We start from the raw sequence: 22017 nt of genomic DNA on the forward strand, positions 1-22017 counted from the left end.
CATGGGCCATTCATATAAAAAGAGCCGAATAATGAGTGCTCACACACGTACCGTATTTAATAGACTTGCAGTTCTGTGTTAAAAATCTGTGCCTTTATTCATTGGTGTTACATACATACTTGAATCAACCCTTGAAATATATACCTGTGTGTAATGAATCTATTGTAGACCTTTCATTTTTGCAGTTGTTTCAGAAATTATTTTTATGATATCCAAGTTTATTGAGATGCATTTCTATTATTTATGCATTTTCCAGCTTTTGTCCTGCATATTGTGTCCAAGCTTTTCATCATGTGGGCCTAAATTGTGTGTTCAAGAAGTACTAGAGGGCAAAAAATTATTAAAAACATTTGATTTAATATTATTCAAAAATTACATTATTTTATCCTTTACCTGCTCCACAAAATATGAGCATAAAGTTAAACAAATTAGTCAGGTTTTCTGTGGGAAACGGATGTGTGAATGATTGTAGATCCAAAAAAAAAAACCTAACAAAGGTTTTGTACCATTGCCTTGCTAAAGAAAGATGATCATCCAGTTTTGTAAATTATTTTGGGTTTGATTGAATTAGTCTCTCTTTGAACACACTTATTGTATCCAGCCAATTTTGATAAATTATTCTTTTTTTTTTTGGCATTACTGGACTTCATTTTACAGCAAGCTGACAGGAAACAGGGTCAAGAGAGACGGAGAAGACATGCGGCAAAGATCCACATGCCAGGACTTGAACCCGGGCCAAGACTCAAAACCCAGGCACCAAAAACCGAGGCCCCCGAACATGCTCCACCCTCGCACCAACACCATGCCCATACCCAACATTTTCAATTGTAAAAAAAACCTTTAACCTGTCTGTGATAATTTTACCCTAATTAACATAAAAAAGTCTCCCTCTGCATTAACCACCTGTGCTGGTGGGACCAAATCATTGTTGAGTTGCAGTCGGGGGCCACACAAAATCAGCCCAGGGGCCTCAAAGGCCTCTGGGCTGCACTTGGTCAAGCCTCGGTTAAGCATTGCAGTGTGCGTGAGTTTGTGTGAGAAGCATGGAGGACACTAACTTGTGGCTCTCTTTAACACAGTGCACATGACAGCGTGTAGACAAAGAACTCCATTCAGATCATTATTGCATTGCTTGGTGGAAAACAAGATATCAGGAGGCTTATTTATTGAGTATATGGGCATAAAATTCCCGTAAGGGTTAAACTATTTTTAACAAAGCGTTAAAGGTGTAAAGTTGAAGTGTTTGGTGTATTCTTGGACTTTCTGTCCTGATGCTTTTTTTAATCATCCGCCATATGCACGCCTTCAGGACTCGACCTTTTTTTTTCTCCCTCTTTTTCTTTTTTTCCCCCCACTGAAGTCTTTCTCCACTGCCATTATTCCAGTTTGTGAATTTCTTGGGTCTGGGGGTGAAGTTTGGTTTCCCCCAGTGTTTGTTTGAACAGCAGCTGAACACCGCGTGAACATGTAGAAATGGATTTTATGAGGCTTTTCGGCACCGTCATCGCCGTTTTGCTTCAGCCTGGATCCGCTTCGAAAATAAATGGTAAGACTTTGCTGCTGGGGCGAGAGGAAAAAAATAATAAAACGCAAGAAAAATGTTATATACGTAGAGACCCTGATGGGACATAATAGAACGCTTTCTTAGAAATGAAACCTCGATGTTTTATATTAAAGTATATGAAACGTTTTAGTTTTCGGAGTTTGTTTGTTTTTTTTTTTAGTGGGAAAAGAGTCTGGGAGCAGGACCGCTACTGGGGGGGAGTCCAAAACAAGCAGCAGTCTGCGTGTTTCCTAATAATACCGAGCCAGCAAACTCCTCGGAGCGCGTAAACAACAGTTTCTGAGAGCGGCTGCCATCGTTTATCGGCGCCGTGGCAGTAAATATCCCTGTCTGCTGACTGCAAGCATAACAGAGGCGTCAAAGCGCTTACATAACTCCACCACTGCTCAGCTCCAGCAGCAGTCTGCTCAATCAGCAGAGAAATGGCCAGCGAGCATCTCTTGGCCGACAGAAATGGCTTTATGGTCATTATCAGGCGAGCTACAGTCAGGAGGGCTGCTGCTCATTTAGTGCATGCTACATTCACACAATACGCATACGCTATATGTACAATAAACTGAATAAAATGATCATAAACTGCAGTTAACAAAATAAAAAACACATTATCCTTAATTATTATTTTCATTCATTATTATTATTATCCAAAAGGTGGATTGCGCCCTTTGGGTTGAGGGTCGGTGCTTGCCTCTATAGGAGTTTGAGTCTCTTGGTGTCTTGTTCACAAGTGATGGCAAGATGGACTGTCGCATTGGGGCTTCTTCTCCACTGTGTTGTGAGGAAGAAAGAGCTGAGCCTAAAAGGAAAGCTCTGGATTGCCGTCTATGTTCCGTCTATGACTGGACAATGACCGAAAGAGCGAGATCCCGGACACAGGCGGTCGACATGAGATTCCTCCAGTAGGGTGGTTGGGCTCAGTCTTAGAAATAGTATCAAGAGCTCAAAGTAGAGCTGCTGCTCTACCGCATAGAAGGGGAGTCAGTGGAGGTGGTTTGGGCATTTGATCAGGTTTCCCCCTGGGCGCTAGTGTTGCGCCGATGCCATTTTTTGGCCACGATACCGATACCCGATACCTGGCTGTGCAGTATCGGCCTATATCGATACCATACCGATACCATTACTTTGAAATTTATGTGTGTGTGTATGAAGAACTGCATACTACTTGGATGTAAAATAATTGCCATCATGGCTTTGTCAAGCTGCTACCTTTGTAAAGCAGGAAAAAGACTAATACAAAATGAATCCAGTAAACCTAGTGAGTGTCGGGGGAGAGAAGGCTGCGTTCAAGTGACATACAAACATCTAAATGGAATCGGGCCCTATTTTTTGGTACTCGCCGATACTGATACCACCATTTTAGTGCGGTATTGGGGCCCCGTCCGATACTGGTATTGGTATCGGCGCAACACTAATGGACGGTGGCATTGGGGCTTCTTCTCCACTGTGTTGTGAGGAAGAAAGAGCTGAGCCTAAAAGGAAAGCTCTGGATTGCCGTCTATGTTCCGTCTATGACTGGACCATGACCGAGAGAACGAGATCCCGGACACAGGCGGTCGACATGAGATTCCTCCGGCAGGGTGGTTGGGCTCAGTCTTAGAAATAGTATCAGGAGCTCAAAGTAGAGCTGCTGCTCCACCGCATCGAAGGGGAGTCAGTGGAGGTGGGTTTTCATCACCCATCACATCTGTTGTCAAACTGAAACAGCATTTCAAAGAAAACCACAGTACCTACTGTCAGTGTTTGTATTGGGATGGCCTGGGAATGCATTGCTGCTTCAGGACCTGGATGAATTTCACTCACTGATTCTGCTTTCAACCCCAAATAAAGAAGGAGAAGGTCTGGGATTAAGTTTATGACCCTAAGCAAGTCCATCTCTCAATGGCTAAATAGGGAAATAAAGGCACAGGAGTGGTGTAGGCAACTTCTGGGTTTAGTCTGACAGAGATGCTCTGGCATGACCCTAAACAGGCCTTTCATGCATAAAGACGCTCTAATGTGGCTGAATTTGAACAATTTTGCAGAACAGAATGCGATAAACAGTTTTTACCTTCTTAAAAATATGCACATGATATTACACTGTTTGTATTGAATAGAATTCTCTTTTGACACTCTAGGGATATTTTATGGCGAATAGTAAATCAATGATTTACTATTCACCCGGTTATCTTCTCCTTTATTTTCCCTTTGGTGTTCAGACCAGAAAATCTGCAGACGCGGGACCGAGCGTCCATGCTACAAGGTGTCCTACATCCAGGAAAGCAGGCATAGGTGGACGTTCGAGGATGCCAGGCTGTCCTGCAGGTCGGAGGGAGGGGAACTGCTCAGCATTGAAACAGAGAGCGAGCAGCGGCTGATAGAGAGCTTCATAAAAAAGATGAGGGTTGGAGATGGGGATTTCTGGATCGGGCTCCGACGCAGCCCGCAGCATCATAGAAACCCAGGATGCCCCTCACAGTACTATTGGGTCGATGGAAGCAACGCCAAGTACAGGTAGTGCAGAATTTATTTATTTTATTTCCTCTGGAATGGAACGAGGTGTGATAAATTGTAACTTTTGCATTTAATTTATTGCAGGAACTGGAACTGGGACGAACCATCGTGCGGCACTGAAATGTGTGTGGTTTTGTACCACCAGCCTACTGCCCCAGCTGATGAAGAAGGTCATTTCCTGTTTAAGTGGAATGATGAGAACTGCAGCTCCAAGAACAACTTTGTCTGCAAGTACAAGGAAGGTGAGGAGATGCAGCTGTTGTTCATGGGCTTGCATTTAATTTTTGGCAACCTGTCACATCTATATATATATATATATATATATATATATATATATATATATATATATATATATATATACCTATTTTGAAGTCATTTTTATTTCCACAGTGGACAGAAAAGTCTACAGGCATCTTTTAAGATACCAAATTTGTATCATAAAACAGATCAGCTCATAATGGGTCCTTTCAGAATTCCTCCTATCTAATAATAATATATGTGTTCGGACAAATCAACTAAACAAATAAACATTTTCCTGAAATTAGTGTATTTGCCCTTGATTTGAGCAGGTAAATAAGACTATCTGCCAATGGAATGAGTATTTTTACCCCTAAATTTTTTACCCCTAAAATAAGATAATTAATCCCAACTGCCGGCACTCTGGGTCCCTGAGCAAGACCTCAACCCCCGACTGCTCCCCAGGCGCCCTACAGTGGCAGCCCACTGCTCCCCAATGGGGATGGGTTAAATGCAGAAAGTGGGGAGTGGCATAGTGGTTAGAGCACAGAGCTTCGGTCCCAGAGGTTCTGAGACAACTCACACAAGCTGCCATTCTGGGTCCCTGAGCAAGGCCCTCAACCCCCAATTGCTCCCCAGACGCCGCACAGTGGCAGCCCACTGCTCCCCAAGGGAATGGGTTAAGATGCAGAAGTGAATTTCTCCATTGTGAGATCAATAAAGTTCAATTATTATTATTTTTTATTAATTAGATATACTGCACTTGAAATAAGATGATGGAGATGAATTGTTCCTATTTTAAGTGGAACAAATCTTATTCCATTGGCAGATCATCTTATTTACCTGCTCAAATCAAGGACAAGTACATTTCAAGAACATTTGACTTATTCTTAGTTCCGTTTTTCTTGTGAAGTGAAAATAAACTTGAAAACAATACCTCAAAAAATACATTTGTTCTCATAATGATAAACCTTTTTTTGGTTTATACCAGTGGTCTCAAACTCAAATCCTTGAGGGCTGGTGTCCTACAACTTTTAGATGTGTCCCCTTGCCCTCTACACTTGAATCAAATGGATAAACTACCTCAGTAGCATGCAGTCAAGCTCTGCAGAGCTCTGCTAATGAGCTGACGTTGGAGCCAGGTGTGTTGAAGCAGAGACCATTTTAGGCTACGTTCACACTGCAGGCAAATATGACCCATATCTGCCTTTTTCATAGCAGTGTGAACGGCCCTGTTCCGATCTTCTCACCCCCCCCCCCCTCCCCCCACAAAAAATCTGACTTGTGCCATTTCCATATGTGGTACTAAATCGGATACGTATCGGATTTTTTTCCAAGCATCCGCTGTCTGAACCGTCATGTTGTGCTTTATCCGTCTTTCACGTCACTCTCCTGTCTCTCACTACACATCCACACAGTAGTAGCAGTCAGCGCTCCATAAACGACCGTTGTTACTAGCTGTGCTGCTTTCTTCTTACCTTATATCGTCTCGCTATGACGTAATCTTAATATTATCAGCTCCCATTGCTCAACAGCTTTCTAATAATAACAAGGAGAGATGCGAGTTTTTTTTTCTTTTCAAGGGTTTTTTTAACAAAACTTTTTTGACCACTAGAAACAATGACATTCTCCATTACTTCCTCAAACAGTGCGCTGCTCTGTGACGTCTCCTTCTGGTATCTGCGCATTCGGGTCGCTTTGCCGTCTTGAACCGTTCAGACAGCATTATGATCACGGTTGTATTTAATAGTAGTATCAACGGCCTCCTCAAAGAAAATGATTTCAGTAAAAAATCGGAATTGAGCATCAAGACGTGCAGTGTGGACGTAGCCTAAAGGTTGCAGGACAGCAGCCCCCGTGGACTGAAGTTTGAGACCACTGGTTCATACGAATGTTGCTAATTTACCTGTTTTCTTCATTTTTTTGCAGAGAAACTACCAGTATTTACAGGCGACAGGTTCAAAGCACAACCAGGTACACATTTCTCATGTTTAATGGAAGACTTCATTTTGTCATGGTGTAATTAGAAACAGTGTTATCCACGGGTATTGGCATTCCTCGTAATTCCAATAAAATAAATGAAACTGGAGTGTTTTCATAACTCATCCTTTCCTTTTTTTTAGGATGTTAAGAGTGTTTAGAAACTTTCAACTGGCATAGCATGACTTCTTGAATCCCTGTGGTAGAAATATTCAGTTCAATTCCATTTTATTTATATAGTACCAATTCACAACACATGTCATCTCAAGGCGCTTTACAAAGTCAGATTCAATCAAATCATCCAGACAGATTGGTCAAAAAGTTTCCTATCTAAGGAAACCCAACAGATTGCATCAAGTCTTGTAAAGCAGCATTCACTCCTCCTGAAAGAGCGTAGAGCCACAGGGACAGTCTTCTGCATTGTCGATGGCTTTGCAGCAATCCCTCATACTGAGCATGTAGCAAAGGTGGTGAGGAAAACTCCCCTTTTGCAGGAAGAAACCTCCAGCAGCACCAGGCTCAGTGTGAAACGGTCATCTGGCACGACTGACTGGGGGTTTGAGAAGACAGAGCAGAAGCACACAAAAAAAGCACAGAGCACATGTTTGTCATTACATTTCAAGCTTAAATGTGTATGAATTTTCTATTCACTTCTGGAACTTTCACTTTCCCTGTGTGCTATTGTCAGATTAGATTAGGATTAATCTTTCCTGCAGCAAACACTGAGGTATGAAACTCAGGATGTGGAACATCTCCTAATGCCCATTTTTAAGCATGGTGGAGAATCTGTGATGCTGAGAGCCTGTCTCTGTTCTAAGGGTCCTTGGGCCCTGGTTAGAGGGCAGAAAATCATGAACCTGTGGAAATACAAGGACATTTAAAATACAAATCTTGTGCCCTCTGCAAGTAAACTGAAATCAATCAATCAATCAACTTTATTGTCAATTTCTTCATATGCTCCAGACATACAAAGAGATCGAAATTACGTTTCTCACTGTCCCACGGTGAAGACAAGACATATTTACTAGACTAAGTACACAGACAACATAACATTCAGATAAAAGTTAAGAGGGCACATGCAGTGAAGAAATAAATAAAAGCAGCAAAATTTGGTTTTAAAATTGTACATGGACAGTCAATAAAATATAAAATTTTAAAAGTTTTGATTTTAAAAATTTTGGTTTTAAAATTGTACATGGACAGTCAATAAATATTAATGCAAAAATAAAATATTAGTGCAAAAGTTCTGTTTTTCAGTATTAATAGGAGTCATTATGTAAGTGCTGTATTTTCTGGATAAAAACAACAAGTTTAATCATTGTGTCAGTGGGATAATTATCCAAAACAAATGGCTAGATAAATACAGAAACAGTTCACCAGAAATAAAGCTCAGACCACAGGCCTAAATCCTTTACTTACATGTAATCAGATGACTGAAAAGGTCAAATTCAGGTGCACCAAATGATGACACTATAAACAACGCTTTAATAATTATGATCTCTAGTTTTTTTAACTATCATCTTAAAAAGTGTGTAAAATAACCATGAGGCATATATTTGTAGTTTTGTTCCACTGATGACCTTTGTTGTGCCTGTAGTTCCATCCATGAGGCCAAACATATCTACAAAGGGGGATGAGATGATAACTATGGGATTACCTGAGTCGTCAGGTAAAATCAAATCCCTTCTAACTTTAATTTTTAATGGGAAGAATTTTCAGAGAAACGTATCTTGTTCCTGAATGTTAAGAGGTCGGGTTTTAATGCAGCTGAGTGCGTTCTCTTGCAGTATCTTTCTCAGACAACAGCCACTATGTTTCCTACATCCTGTATGCCACTATTCCTGCTCTGCTGCTGCTGGTGATGCTGCTAGCAGCCGCTGGGTTCTTCTGCTACCGACACCGTGCGAAAAGGTACAAAGAGTGAGCTTTGAAAATAATCACATGAAAATTTTTTGCAGGGTGCAGTTGTCATTTCTGTGTTTAAATCGGTTACATTAGTGTAAAATAATAAAAGTAACTCGTTTCCATCCGGCCAACTTGTTTTTCTAAATCTTGTCATAGTAAGCGTCCTCGCTGTAAATTTTTATTATCATTTCTATTTGTATTCAGGAGGAAGACAGAGACGGAGAGCTTCTCCAGCAGATCGAAGCAGCTGATGCCAACATCGGCGTCTGCTTCCTCCATACAAGGACCTTACGCCTTTAGTGACATTACCAAACTGCCTCACACTGCTCTGGACTACAGAACGCAGGCAGAAATCATGACAAAGTACTCCTGGCCTCCGTCGCACGACGCCCAGTACGCCGATTACGAGAACGTGACGTGTTCGGAGAAGGAGACGGGCTTTGTGACCAATGACATCTACGAGCCCTCCAGAACAGTCAGTCAGGCTGGATGGGTGGAAAATGAGATCTATGAGTAATATTGTTTATGTCGATCTGAGCTCCGGGAGCGTCTGTGAACTTGTAATAATTAAAGGAACATTATTAGGTAGGAAGGGGAACATATACTGGTCTATATCCTTTTCTTACTGCATATCTTGCTCGTTTATCTGTGCGGTACGGGATCACTAAATATACAATTGAGTTGGCCTGGTTTTATGTGAATACCTTTTAAAGTGCAAATTTATTCCTTGTGTATATATGAGCCATTCTGAACATCTCTCTTTTGGTGAGTTATAACACCTTATTCAGGAAATAATCATATATGTCAAACCTTTTCAAATAAATGCTAATATTAATCAAAAACAAAAGCTGTTATTATTAATGTTATTTTAGTTTTTAGGCATGTTTACATGATAGTCACACTGATAGTTACAGTTGCTTGGACATTTTTGAAATTTGTGACATTGATAGACAACAGGAATCATCTTATCAGATTGGGAGGACTCTCTTTAAAGGAACCATCCCTGATCCTGCGCAAATTCGATCCACGAGTGAGGAGAACAGGATAGTTTGAACTGTAACCCCCATCCCCGACTGTTTCTCCCCAGGTAAAAGCTTGAGCACAATCCTCCAGAGGAAACCAGGGACTTTTTTTTTGTTTTCTTTGACATAAATGGCTGCGTCTCAGGTAAATTTTATTTTCTTATGTGAATGGTCACTATCAATTTACGTCTTTTAACTCATAATACATTGTGTGAAAAGCATTTTTCTTAACCCGACAAAAATAAATTCAAGTATAGCTTTTTAACGGAATCCTACAGATTTTCTGGCAAATTTAGCTCTAAACTTTGGCTAAACAATTTCAGAACTTTGTATTTTCCTCTCATGAAGCCCTTCTTTTGTTGAACTGGGTGTATGCTTGCACACACAGTGATACCTCGCCCCTTTTTAAGTTTTATTGCAGACACCTGAAGGTTTTGGCTCAAAGCGTTTGGAGTCTTTCCTAATTTGCTTCCACCAGATCCACAGTAACTTTGGTCCACAATGTTATTTTGACGATTCTCAACGTTTATTTTTTTTTTTTTTTTTTTTTGTGTGTGCAAAACCTAAGTTTTGGAACTGTGGCCCAAAAGTTTGAGTTTGGTTTCCTCACACCATAACATGCTGAAAAAAGGAAAGATCTGGAGAGATTTTAGTCAGGCCTGGATGTTTTCTTTGCCTGAAAAAAAACCCCATCAGCCTCATCCAGACATATGGAGAACAGAACCAGTCCTTGTTGGAAATCTCTGCAGCTCCTCCGGAGTCGCTATCTGCCTCCTGGCTGCCACCACGACCAGTTTGTATCTTAGATATTCGATAATTTTGTACAAACTTCCACTTTTAAGCCACTGTTTTCTTCAAATATTGATGACTGTGTCCTTTGTGCCGTAATTTAAATTAATGCTCTTGAACTTTTTGCATGTTTCTCCTTCATGCCATCAAATTGTTTTGATCCTTTTTAACCTCTTTTCAAACTGCGGCTTTTGCCAAAGGTTGCAAACCACAAAAAAGTCCAACTAGGACAGCAGATCTTGATTTCAGGTCATTCAGATTAACTTTAACTGATGGCAGGTGTGAACTAAAGACTGAACACTGAAACTAAATCCAAACGATCTTCAGCAAAATAATCATTTTAGGTTGTGCAAAGTTAATGCATAAAATGTTTTCAATTTTATTATTTTTCCTTTCCAACAGATTAGTTTGTTTTTCAATTGAAATGTCATGTTATATGTACAGTAGAAAACGTTTTGAAGTTTATTTTGGTCTCACAAAACCCTGGCAATTTAATGGGGCCGTGTAGAATAGTGAGAGCCACTGTACAGGAGAAAGAAACATTTTATTTAACGTACACATCACAATGCATCGGGGAGGGCTATTAGTTTTATTGGCAATTAATCACTAAACAGATGGAAAGTTATCTGGTGGTAAGAAAAAAATCTAAAGTATACTATATCTTTGTAGTGCACGTCAGTCTTAAACGTGTTCATTGGATAAAAATGATAACATGAATTAGCTGATTTAAATCTGGGCAGACGGAAGTAATCTTAAATAAAAGATTAAGTGAAAGAATGATAATGAAAAAAAAAAGGAAATCTCTTGTGTTCCTGATCTGACCCAGTTTTCAGACTTTAGACTGTTTCTGAGTATGGTTCGAAAGTACATTTATTTATAGTTTAAGTGATTCCGTGCTGCATTGTCCACTTCCAGGAATCCTTTCTTTTATTTTTAAGAGGAAATGATATGAGTAAATGCACCACAGTGGATTTAGTAATTAGGTAGCAGACAAATGAAACAATAATATACACGGGTCTCTCAGGGAGTACTGGTCTTGGAAGCTTTGGGCCTCACACAGGGTCACTTGTTTTGTTAACAATCCAAAAATTAAGCATCTGGAACATTAGTAGATGATTGTGCAATATTTGTATAGATCAGAACAAAGATCCTCTTGGCTCGCTGTTGAAATTAACTTCCTGTTTAGGGACTGTTTCAGCCACTCTGTCGAAAATCAAAACTGTTGTCATCTCAGTAAAAAGGCTTCCTGTTTGGCCGCTGATGTCAGGGAACAGGACAGTACGTGAGGAAGCACTGATGACAGAAAACTGCTGAGCAAAAAGCTTGTTTTTGGTCAGCAGTGTGAAAAGACAACGCAAAAGCCTATCTGAGCCTCTAAGCCTATCTTAATGGTTTTTCTTTTCCCTTCTGAGTACGCCTTGTGTGGGCTGTCCTGGTTAGTGATTTGGAAAGATGAAGCAAAGCCCAGCAAAGAGAGGCTGAGTGTGTTCTTGGAGAAAGTTAGACAGGAAATGCCAAAAGCACATCTGGAAGTCTTACATTCAGGAAGTCTGTTTGTGACAGCAGAGGCCTTCGGAGCACTCCTCCGGCTTTCTGCTTCAGCAGTTCACTGCTCTGTTAGGCTGTCACTGCATGACACGAAGACAACCATCCATGGATGTGAACATAGGCTGTGTGTATATATATATATATATATATATATATATATATCCATCCATTATCTAACACGTCTATCCCTCGTGGTGTCGCGAGGGGTGCTGGTGCCCATCGGCAGCTGTCAATGGGCGAGAGGCGGGGATATATATATATATATATATATATATATATATATATATATATATATATATATATATATATATATACTGAAAAAGTATTTGCCCTCCTACAAACTTGTTTTCTTTTTACTTTTTTTGTCATGCTTGAATTTAATCTCAGACAAATATAGGCCAAGTATGATTTGCAGTTTTTAAATAAATTCCTTTATGAAAGGAAAAGAGCAATTTAAATTATCTAACATGTGAAATTTACTAGGTTTTTTTAAAGCTCAATTCAGGACAGACTTAAACCTATAGAATCCAGAAATTACATGCATCTGTCTTTAAGAAATTAAAAAACAGATGACAAACAAAATCATAGATACCTATAAGTCACGGTAGGGTTTCTGAAGCTTTGAGACTCCTGGAAGCTGATGCTTTTCTCTAAACAATTATTTGTAAAAAAAAAAAAAAAAATTCAAAAAATAAGGCATTTGTGTGGTCCAGTCTAATTCTGGATTTTAATCTGTATGAACTAAAACAGGTCATTTGTATTCAAAACATTGACCATGGTTGCAGATGAAATTATTTTATTTTGCCTAATGTAATTTTTTTTATTCTGGCCTCTGAAAAGTAGAAGCTTCTGTCAATTACATACTTTTACCAAAAGATGTCGCTGTGATGTAGATTAACAAAGTGTCTTCTTCGATCAAACGTTCGCTTTCAATACTTTCGTAATCTCTGTTACAAGAGCGTTTATTTCATGATCACAAATAAAACGTACATTTTATATAATGGATCTGTTTAACCAAAAAAATAAAAAAATAATAATCCTGCAGTAGTCAAACGTGCTTCTTCCATTTATTTCCCGTTTAGTTTTGCTGAGTAATTTCTCGGAGCACGTAAAAGGAACCGATGCCAAACCCTTTTTAAAAAAAAAAATATTATTATTGTTATTATTATCCCTGCATTGTTTAAGCCGCAGTGCCTGTCATGCACCTGCAGGGCAAAAAAAAAACTTCAAGTCAAGTCACCTATGCGTGCAATCAAGAAGGACAGGCGAGCAAACAGATTTCAGAATAGCAATTTTACCGGCTGACGTAAGAGGTGGGTCTGGTTGTCCTGACAACCAATTGGCACTGAAGTGTGGAGCCGCTCCGGTGGCCCCGCCCCCTGTACAAATACCCCCATGGCTTTGACGTCAATGCACGTCAACCCGAGAACATGATGCCTCTTAGCGAGTCAACTCGTGTGCTCTGTAGCTGATAGAGGCACCTCAAGCTGAAATATTATCGCTCCATTGTACCGGGGGAACGTGGCGTGACAGCCCTGCGGTTCAGCGAATGGCTCGCCGCTTATGAAGGAGAGTCAGCGCCACATTGGCGGGTTTTTTTTCTCCTCCTTTAAGCCGGTAGTGGCGACACAGAATCAACTTTGTCTATTTTTAATGGACACGCTTCGGGCGGCGGTAGCAGCAGCAGCAGCAGCAGCGGCGGTGGCGGCGGGCGGTTTGTTTTCCTTTCGTCTTTATCTCTAGCTGTTCGAGCAAGCCTGTCTGAGTACCCCTCCTCCTCCACCACCTCCTCCTCCTCCTCCGTCTCTACCTCTTTCACAAGCAGTCCCAGTTCGAACAGCATGGTCATGGCCGACAGTGTCCAAAAACCGCTGCTCCGGGGTCCGGTCCGAGTGGGCTTCTACGACATCGAGCGCACTTTAGGAAAAGGCAATTTCGCCGTCGTGAAGCTGGCCAGACACCGCATAACCAAGACCGAGGTGAGTGTGGTGCACGGGTGAACTTGTTAGCCTGGAAAGCTAACTTTGGGTTGGCTGTTTGGGCTGAGTTATATAACTTTTATGCACTAGTTGACACCCCGGCAGCCAGCGAGGCGCTAATCCAAGCAGCCATGGTCATGCAGCTGCACTCATGACTCGCAGCGCCGCTGGTGCACTTGAACCGTGCAGGTACAGGCAGAGGGGGCAGTGGCTGTCTGCACGTCCATCCCCCTCAGGAATATCAGTGCCAGGAAGCGGTCTGACCACCAGTGCTGCTGGGAAACACAAACTGTAAACATGCACACTCTCCTCTCCCTTTTTTTTTTCTCCTCCTTTGCATCATACACCTGCTCTCATTTTGGTATAATGAGCCCCTGGAAAACCGTAGTGGAGCAACTTCAAAGCCTGGCCGGAGTGTCAAGGGGGATGCAGCTGTAGGGTTGGTGGTCCCATTATGTAATCTTAACTAATGATGTGATTTAGCTCCATCTTGTCCCGGCAGTGGCAGCGAGTTATGCGTGGATCCTCTGCTTATGAGTTTTGCAGGCCTGCATCGTGCAGACTCTGCAGCTCCCTGAGACTGGCTCCGGGGGTCTTCACATGTAGTTTGGAAAGGGTTCCTGCACTGCAAGCGGCCCTCTCTCAGCATGCATCTGCAAATAGTTGGACCACATAAACTGGCCACGCTTTCTTTTGTGATAAATGTTTTTTTTTTTTTTATGTTGTTGTGCTGGAGCAGGGGCGTCAAACTCGTTTCTATACGGGGCCACTTTGGCATCATGAAGTCATTAAAAGGGCCGGTGGCACGTGCATAGATGATACGTTTGATTTCTTAATTTCATTTCAGTCCACATAGAAATATTCTAAAAAATGCACAGTAACATAAAAGTAGCATCCTTAGGCACATTTGAACAGTTTATCTGCAAAAAAAAGTTTATATTGTGGTGAGTTACACTTTAAACACATCATTCTGCATCACTTTTGCTCTTTTTGGACATTTCTGGGTCGTTTTGATGTGTTGTGGGAAAACGTTAGTGGCACGATGCTGTTACTACACAGTTAAAAAAATAACATTCACTACAGGAGGCACAGTTTTTGCTTTTTTATACAATTTAATATTATATATGCCTCTACTTCATGACATGATGTGCCTTTTTTGGCTCTTGAGGGCCGGGTAAATTGCCTTGATGGGCCAGATTCGGCCCGCGGGCCTTGAGTTTGACACGTGTGTGCTGGAGCAACAGACTGTAGTAGATGCATGGTTTTCAAAGCTGTTTCACAAGTAAAAGTGTGAAAAGCAACTCCCCCAGTTTATACTTTGTGGAACAACGAACTGTCTTTTTTTTTTTAAGGGTGGGTCTCTAACCAGCTTTGCACATCTAGACTGATTCTTCTTTGCATACTAGATCCAGCTCATTCAGGCTGAATGAAGAGGTTGTTTTTTAACACAGATGCTCAGTTGAATTCAGGTCTGGACTTTGACTAGGCCACATGAATATACTTTAATCTAAACCCATCCATTGCAGCTCCTAATGTATGGTTTGGGTCTCGTCCTGCTGGAAGTTGGACGTCTGCACAGTCTGAAGTCTCTTTCTGCCTCTAATAGGGCTGAACGATTTTGGAAAATAATCTAATTGCGATTTTTTTTTTCTTAATATTGCGATTTAATGCGATTTTCTTTTTCCAGTTTAATTTATCATGTCTTTTTAAACATATACAGACAACAAATCATTTTGTTTCCTCGCTGTACAGATTAGTCGCTAAAAGACCCGCAGCATCTAAACTCAGAGCAGAAATGATTGATTTCTGATGATGATGACTTTTCTCTGCGTTAACCACAAGCAACAAAATGGCGTCTAAATAAAGACGTTTGTAAACAAGGACTATTCAAAACAAGAACTTTTAATGTTTCTATTAATCTGAATATTATTCAAGAAAACAGCTTTTAGTTGATTTGGACATCAATCCTTGTTGAACATAAAGTGCAACCAACAAGCAAGTCTATGTATTAAACCTGTACTTAATTCTATGTATGATTATATAAACTCTAAAACAAGTAATAAAATTAGATTATCTCACTGCTGCAACTGTCTTCCCTTCCATGTGGAGCAAACCTACTTTAAACATTTTACCAACACCTAATGGACGTGTCTAATTCCCTGATTTTTACATAGCCAAAAATTGCAGACTCTGCGATTTGGAAATAGCGTTTTTTTAAATCGCGATTATATTGAAAATGCGATTAATTGTTCAGCCCTAGCCTCTAATGTATTTGTTTTTCTCCAGCATTGCCCTGTATCCCTGCTGGAGAACAGCATTCCCTCAGCATGTTGCTGCTGCCGCCATGCTTCACTGTAGGGCTGGTGCTTTCAGGGTGAAATATTTTTAAACGTTTTCTGCCCCACAAAGCGTTTTGTATGCAAGTCTTACTACTTTCAGCCTCATCTGTTCAGAGCCCTCTTTCTCCCACATGCTTTTCATTTAGAGGTGTCAGGAGTGAAGTGGACAGACTTCACATTGTTTTAGTCTTGTTTTTTTACTCCACAGTCCCACTCGATTTATTTGTCGGCGACAAATAAAAGTGAAGCGCTCACGTTTGCCCGGGCCGAACTGAAACGTTTCTCCCCGTCTGCAGAAAAGCCTGTCCCGCGGAGCGCCGTGACTCTCTGCTGTAATGACAGAGACACGGGGACGTTACTGTAAACAGCGCCCAGAGTGCGTAAAGAGTCTCTGCTGTGAGACGAGTGGGAGTGATTAGACCGTGCTGCAGGAGATTTGTAAAAAAAAAAAACACGTTTATCTTTGATCTGCGCAACTTTTGCTTGTTGGCGAACGTGAGCGATTATGATGTGCAGGAAAACAAAATCTTTGCGTCACCCCCCTTGACTAGATCCTTCAAAGGTTTAATGAACGGCAGGGCAAGAATATGTCCTGTAAGGCTCTTATTGTGGTAATCTGGTTATTAAAGCCTGAGAAGTGGCCCAGCGTTGGTCTAGCCAGGGGAGCTGCATCATTATAATACCAGCAGTGGTTGTTAACAGGCCATCAATTTAATAGAGGCGGTGCCTTGGTGTTGGTTGGTAAATAGACTCGCTGCAGATGCTTAGCACAGACAAACCTAGCCAGAAGGGCAGGTTACAAACTTTTCTGCATCGTCATCTGACTCGAGCCGATGCCAGGAGGCACTGGCCCGCCTGGTTCGTGTTTGTACAGTAAACCACAGTTTTAACAGTACATGAAACGGCAGATCGGCCGTGTTTGTGCACACGTGTTTACGTGTCCCTAAGTAGGCGCAGCTCCTGTGTGCGTAACCTACTTTTCCCCCTACTGACCTATTTGTCTTATTTTTGGTGTTATATGTTGCAGCTTGCGGGTTCCTTGCCCACTGCCATGTGGTCCTGTCTATCAACCCAGCAGCTCCTATATTTATTAATACCGTAGTATCATGGCTTCTCCACGTCTTCATGCTTTCAGGATTTTTGTGGGGAGACACAATTCTAATTGTCCTCAAACAACCAAGCGATAAAAGATTAAAAAAACAAAACAAGACAGTAATCAAGGTGTTTAAACAAAGTATATATAATGTGGGCTAATTGTGGTGTTTTGTTTAATTTGTTTGAACAAAAACATCATTAAGCCTTAAAATACTATTACCATATTTGCTTTTATATTAATTATAACGTTTATTAGTATTTTGATACATAGACTTAACAAGTAACTTGTTCCAAAGTGAAACAGAGTTTATTGATTTTGTAACTCATAATATAAAATAAGCTCCTAGCTCCCGTATTTGTCCCTGTTATAGGATATATCGCTGCTCTTTATAGAATAACACTGAAAGCATAACAAGCTGACATTAACGGGTTAATTAGTCAGGCTATCTGCTCTGGAAAGCAGCTAAACATGACAAACATGCCGCTTGAACGTAACAAGACAGCCGCTCCGTTACTGTCTACCCTGTGATTTCTTTATATTTTATGCTTTTCACAACTGAAAATGTTTACAAAAAAACAAAACTTTTCTTCATTGTAAGCAAGGAAAAAGGTGTTGTAGCTGACTGGCGGTGCGCAGCAACCTGTTGGGGAGGTCGACGCTCCGCTAAGCTGAGAAAACTCTGGCCGCTCTGACTCTTTCTCTGCTATTTCCCTAAAAACAATTTAACCCTGTAAAAGATTTTGATGAAAAACCTTTTAAAAACTTCTGTGTACATTGAAGCTCGTAACTGGCTGATGTCTGCCTATGCTGTTTTATTTGAATGTTTGGTATTTGTTTATTTTCGGACACAGCTGGTTAAACCTATACCTGTTGCCCCCCACCAGCTTCATGAAGAACATTGACTTGGAGCGCTCCCACAGATAGATGGGAGTCCATCTGGATGACAAGCTGGGCCTGGAAAAAAAAAAAAAAAAAAAAAGTTTCTGGCTGAGGTCCTTTTGGTGAAGTGTGATGAGTTGCTGCTCACATTTTATCTGCCCGTAGGAGCTGGTGTCCACTTTTATGCTGCTGTGTGTTGGGTGCTGCAGCCGATAAAAAGCTAGTGCTTGGCAGGTGCCTGGGCTCATTAAAAACTGTGATGGAGGAGCGAATGGAGCGAACCAGGAGCTGTAATGGACAACAGTGGACGAGGGGCAGAAGGCTCTTTTTGCAGCGCTCTAAAACACAGCAGCTAGGGAGGTAATCTTCCCTCTGCCAGCCACGGGTCGGTTAAAACTACCAAGGTATACCAGGGTTTGGAAAAGTTAGTCTCAATAGTTCTGTCACTCCGCTGCTATGGTTTAAAGTCCTTTTTAAATTAGATATCAATCAGAGAAAGTTTGGTACATCTGTATGGAGCATAGTAATGTGGTTGCTGCCTACTGCCAGTCAGCTGGATGAAAGAACGCTTTTTTTTTTCTCACCCACAAGGAAGAGGATCTCTGCTGTTCAACTTAAACTATTACAATTGTTGTAGTTGTCAACTTTCTTGCTTAAACGTACAGTGTAGACTTTTTTTTAGAATACCAGGCTTTTGTGTCCTATAAAATGAGACCATAATAGATCATCATAAAACTTGTTCCATATATAATATGGCATCTATTTCATTTGCTGGGTGGTGAAAAGGTGCAGAAACCAAGTAATATGTGCATAAATCCACAAACCCTTAAACTAATACTTTGTTGAAGCACCTAATGATTCATTAGCGTTCAGCCATCGAGAAATGGCTATCAGCATCTTGGCTTGCCAGTATCTACGCTAATCTTTGGATACATTTCGCGAAAGATTGTGTGGATATCTTTTGTCCACAGCCTTCTTCAGGTGACCCCCACAGCTTCTTTGGGCCAAATTTACTTCTGGAGTCTGGGCAAGCTTTTCCAAAGCATGAATTCTTCTCATGAGGCCATTTTTTTGTTTGGGCTCCGTGAGACAGTGAGAAATCTACAAATAAACTGACTGCTAATTTGAACAGTTGCCTTTTAGTTTTGAACAGATTATTACACATTCTTTTAGAAGATATTGAGACATATTTGCCTGATAGAAGTGATTGTTGTTACATGATGAACCCAACCAGAACCTGGTTTTCATGTCTGTTACCTTTTTTGTACATTAAGATTTTATTGATCCCTTCCAGCCTGGATTGAAGTTTTGGCTTTTATTTTATTTTTTTTAAGGATGCAAATGAGCAAAGCTCAGAAAAAGGTTACTAGGACACTTGAAGTTTATTTCAGGTTGATCAGATTCACTGTAATCTGGTGTTAAATTTGCAGCAAAGACTGAAACTGAATCAAAATGGCTTCAAATAATTAGTTTAGAGGTCTGCACATTTAGGCAGAGGGAGGACATTGCAGTTTTTTATTTTTTTGTGACTTATTTTTAATGTACTAATTTAGGTTTTCTCACATGCTAACATATGGTAATACTTTTTTTTGATTGAATTGTCACGTTTCACTGTACAATCCTGGTATTTTACTGGGGTATGTTGTCTTCTTTTTTTTTTTTTTTGAAGCCAATTTCTCAACACCATAACCCCATAATCATCATTTAATGCATGTAAACACACCTAGACCTACATATAGCTGTCATTTTTTAATTCTTATTTTTTAATTATTTTAATCGTGTGTGTAATTATATATATATATATATATATATATATATATATATATATATATATATATCTATATATATATATATATATCTATATATATATATATATATATATATATATATATATATATATATATATATATATATATATATATATATATATAAAGCATGCTCTAGACTCTGAGTTACTTTATAGTTGAATATCACATGGAGCTAAATAACACATTTATCCCAGTCTGTCTGTTTTTAGAGGTCTCAGTTTGAAGCTGGAGTGCCATTACAAGATTCAGATTTCTTTAAAGGGTTTAATCCCACGATGCATGCCTGTTTGTGCTGTGTCGAGGGACTCGATAATGGAGTGTTAAACCTATTAAAGACTCCCTCGACTCCTCCACATTAGCCACAAACACAACGAAAGAAGTACAAAACTGCTAGTGAAACTACAAGAGGTTAGACGTAAACAGTGGGCCATGTTTGTGCTCACAGGAACACTGTTAAAAAAAAAAAAAAATTGGCAAATGGTTAATATTTTCCTCAGTGGTAGATTTAGGAAAGCGGTGGAAGGTAAAGAAATAATTTATGGAGACTCATCTATTTCATCAGGTGGACAGGGTAAGGCAGCAGCCGGCAGCCCGGCTGCACATTCCTTTGTAATACGAAGAGACGAGAGGGCAAAGCTGCTGGTAATCTTTGCATGAAGATGGAGGATAAAACGAGCGCCTCTCTGATAAGCAGGCAGGAGACAATCTTCTGACCATCTTTCAAATTGCCGTACAGTGTTTTGCAATTTAAACCTTTAAACACTTGGATCTGTGGCGCTTGTATCTCCAGTGCATCTGACCGGCTGCTCAAAGGCTGAGAGTTTCAACAGAACATTCTTCACTCCTTTGATCAATTTTATTTTTTTCATTTAAAATAAACTTTCAGCTCCTGCTTTTCGTTGTGTTTTCGTTTAATAAGTCGAAAGACCTTCTCACTGCTCCTTTAAAACTGGCCTGCAGACTTTGATCTCAGTTGTTTAGCTTTCACCTAACAGTGGTGTGACTCGCAGAGACCTGGGGTTTCCTGTTGTTTACCTCACCTCCTTGGCTCACAGATGCTTGGAGCACTTCAGGTCACTCTGATGAATTTGTGTTTATGAGAGAGTTTGAAGGAAAGATGTTATTATTCCCTTGTTACCGACCGGAGCTCTGTCAATGAAAGCCTGGGATGTTTACATCTGCAGCATGCACTTCTAGGTGTGTGTTTGGGGGAAGATCCACGCCTGTACTGTACCCTCATGTTTTATTATAGCTTAGATTTAAAGGCTGATGCATATTGTTTTTTCTTTTTCTCCAAATAAAAAAAAAAAAGCATGAGAAAAAGGGGTTGATGGTGAATAAGATGAACAATTTGCCTCTTTTTTTTTAATGCTTTTCAAATATGAAATTGCTGTCTGCACGTCTATAGCAGAGCTTGTTTTGTGTGTGTGTGTGTGTGGTGGGGGTTGTTTAGTGTCCAAATCTGATGAAGTCTAAATGAGTTCCTTTCTATTGTTTGTCATCAAGGATCTAACCTGTCATTTACAGTTTAATTGCTCATGTTTGATCGCTCTGCAGGTGGCCATTAAGATCATCGACAAGACCCAACTGGACGCTGTCAACCTGGAGAAGATCTACAGAGAAGTTCAGATCATGAAGATGCTGGACCACCCGCACATCATCAAGCTCTACCAGGTGAGCGTCCGTCTTCAGGATCTTATATCTGCAGGCTGATCATGTTCTTAATTCAGCTTTTTTCTTTCTTTTTTTTTTTTTTTGCTATAGGTTGTCTAGAAAATGTAAATGAAACCTTTTCAGAGGTTTAACACACTTTGCTGGAGGCCTGATTTTGTTGTTGTTTTTTATGTCTTGTTTGTAGTTTGTTGGTTTTCTTATGTAGAGATTCAAAACCTTTGGGTTAAGATTTACTGCTTGTAGCAAATCAACAAGTATGGGGTCTTCAAGTCCTCTTAAAAAAATAGAAAAATTAGCTTGAGATTAATCCCCGGCATGGTGGTATTCAGATACAGCTCAAACTGTATGACAAAACCGCGGGGTTTAAAAGTTCACAGCTCACCATATCTGTTTTTACACTGTACGGCCCGACGCTCTGATGCGATCTGACTGCTCACGCTGTACGTTCAAAAACCACACGTCACACCCCGCCCCGTAGAGAGATGGAGCTTGTCGGAGTCGTCTATTCGGAAGCCAAACATAGACAGTAGAAGAAGAAATAGACGGAAGTGTCGGTGCTCACCGTTAAATATGAGGCTCACTAGAATGAAACGCGCTGCCTTGGAAATTCTGCAAGTTGCTCCTCTGTAGTTTTACTCCATGTCACACGTACCAGCACCTAGCTTCTCTCCACTCCTATGTTTTTGTCTGAGATAAAGAAGAATTCCCTT

At 40.5% G+C, this 22017-nt stretch overlaps 2 protein-coding genes across 2 annotated transcripts in view; both read left to right on the top strand.

Annotated features, from left to right (window-relative positions):
- The first annotated feature begins 1311 nt into the window (after positions 1–1311).
- Positions 1312–9015, top strand: laynb (layilin b). The gene is made up of 7 exons (XM_012868093.3): positions 1312–1546; positions 3757–4051; positions 4136–4293; positions 6218–6262; positions 7866–7937; positions 8056–8179; positions 8378–9015. Exons 1-7 carry the CDS (start codon positions 1474–1476, stop codon positions 8688–8690), a joined length of 1080 nt encoding a protein of 359 aa, XP_012723547.2. The 5' UTR covers positions 1312–1473; the 3' UTR covers positions 8691–9015.
- A 3915-nt stretch (positions 9016–12930) lies between these two features.
- The window catches only part of sik2b (salt-inducible kinase 2b), a gene marked incomplete in the record, with an annotated part of 46231 nt that continues 37144 nt past the window's right edge, over positions 12931–22017 (top strand). The window contains 2 exon segments of the mRNA XM_036149646.1: positions 12931–13511; positions 21191–21307. Coding sequence (XP_036005539.1) covers positions 13374–13511; positions 21191–21307 — 255 coding nt within the window.

This window comes from Fundulus heteroclitus, chromosome 18 (assembly GCF_011125445.2).
Source record: "Fundulus heteroclitus isolate FHET01 chromosome 18, MU-UCD_Fhet_4.1, whole genome shotgun sequence".
Taxonomy (NCBI): Eukaryota; Metazoa; Chordata; class Actinopteri; order Cyprinodontiformes; family Fundulidae; genus Fundulus; species Fundulus heteroclitus.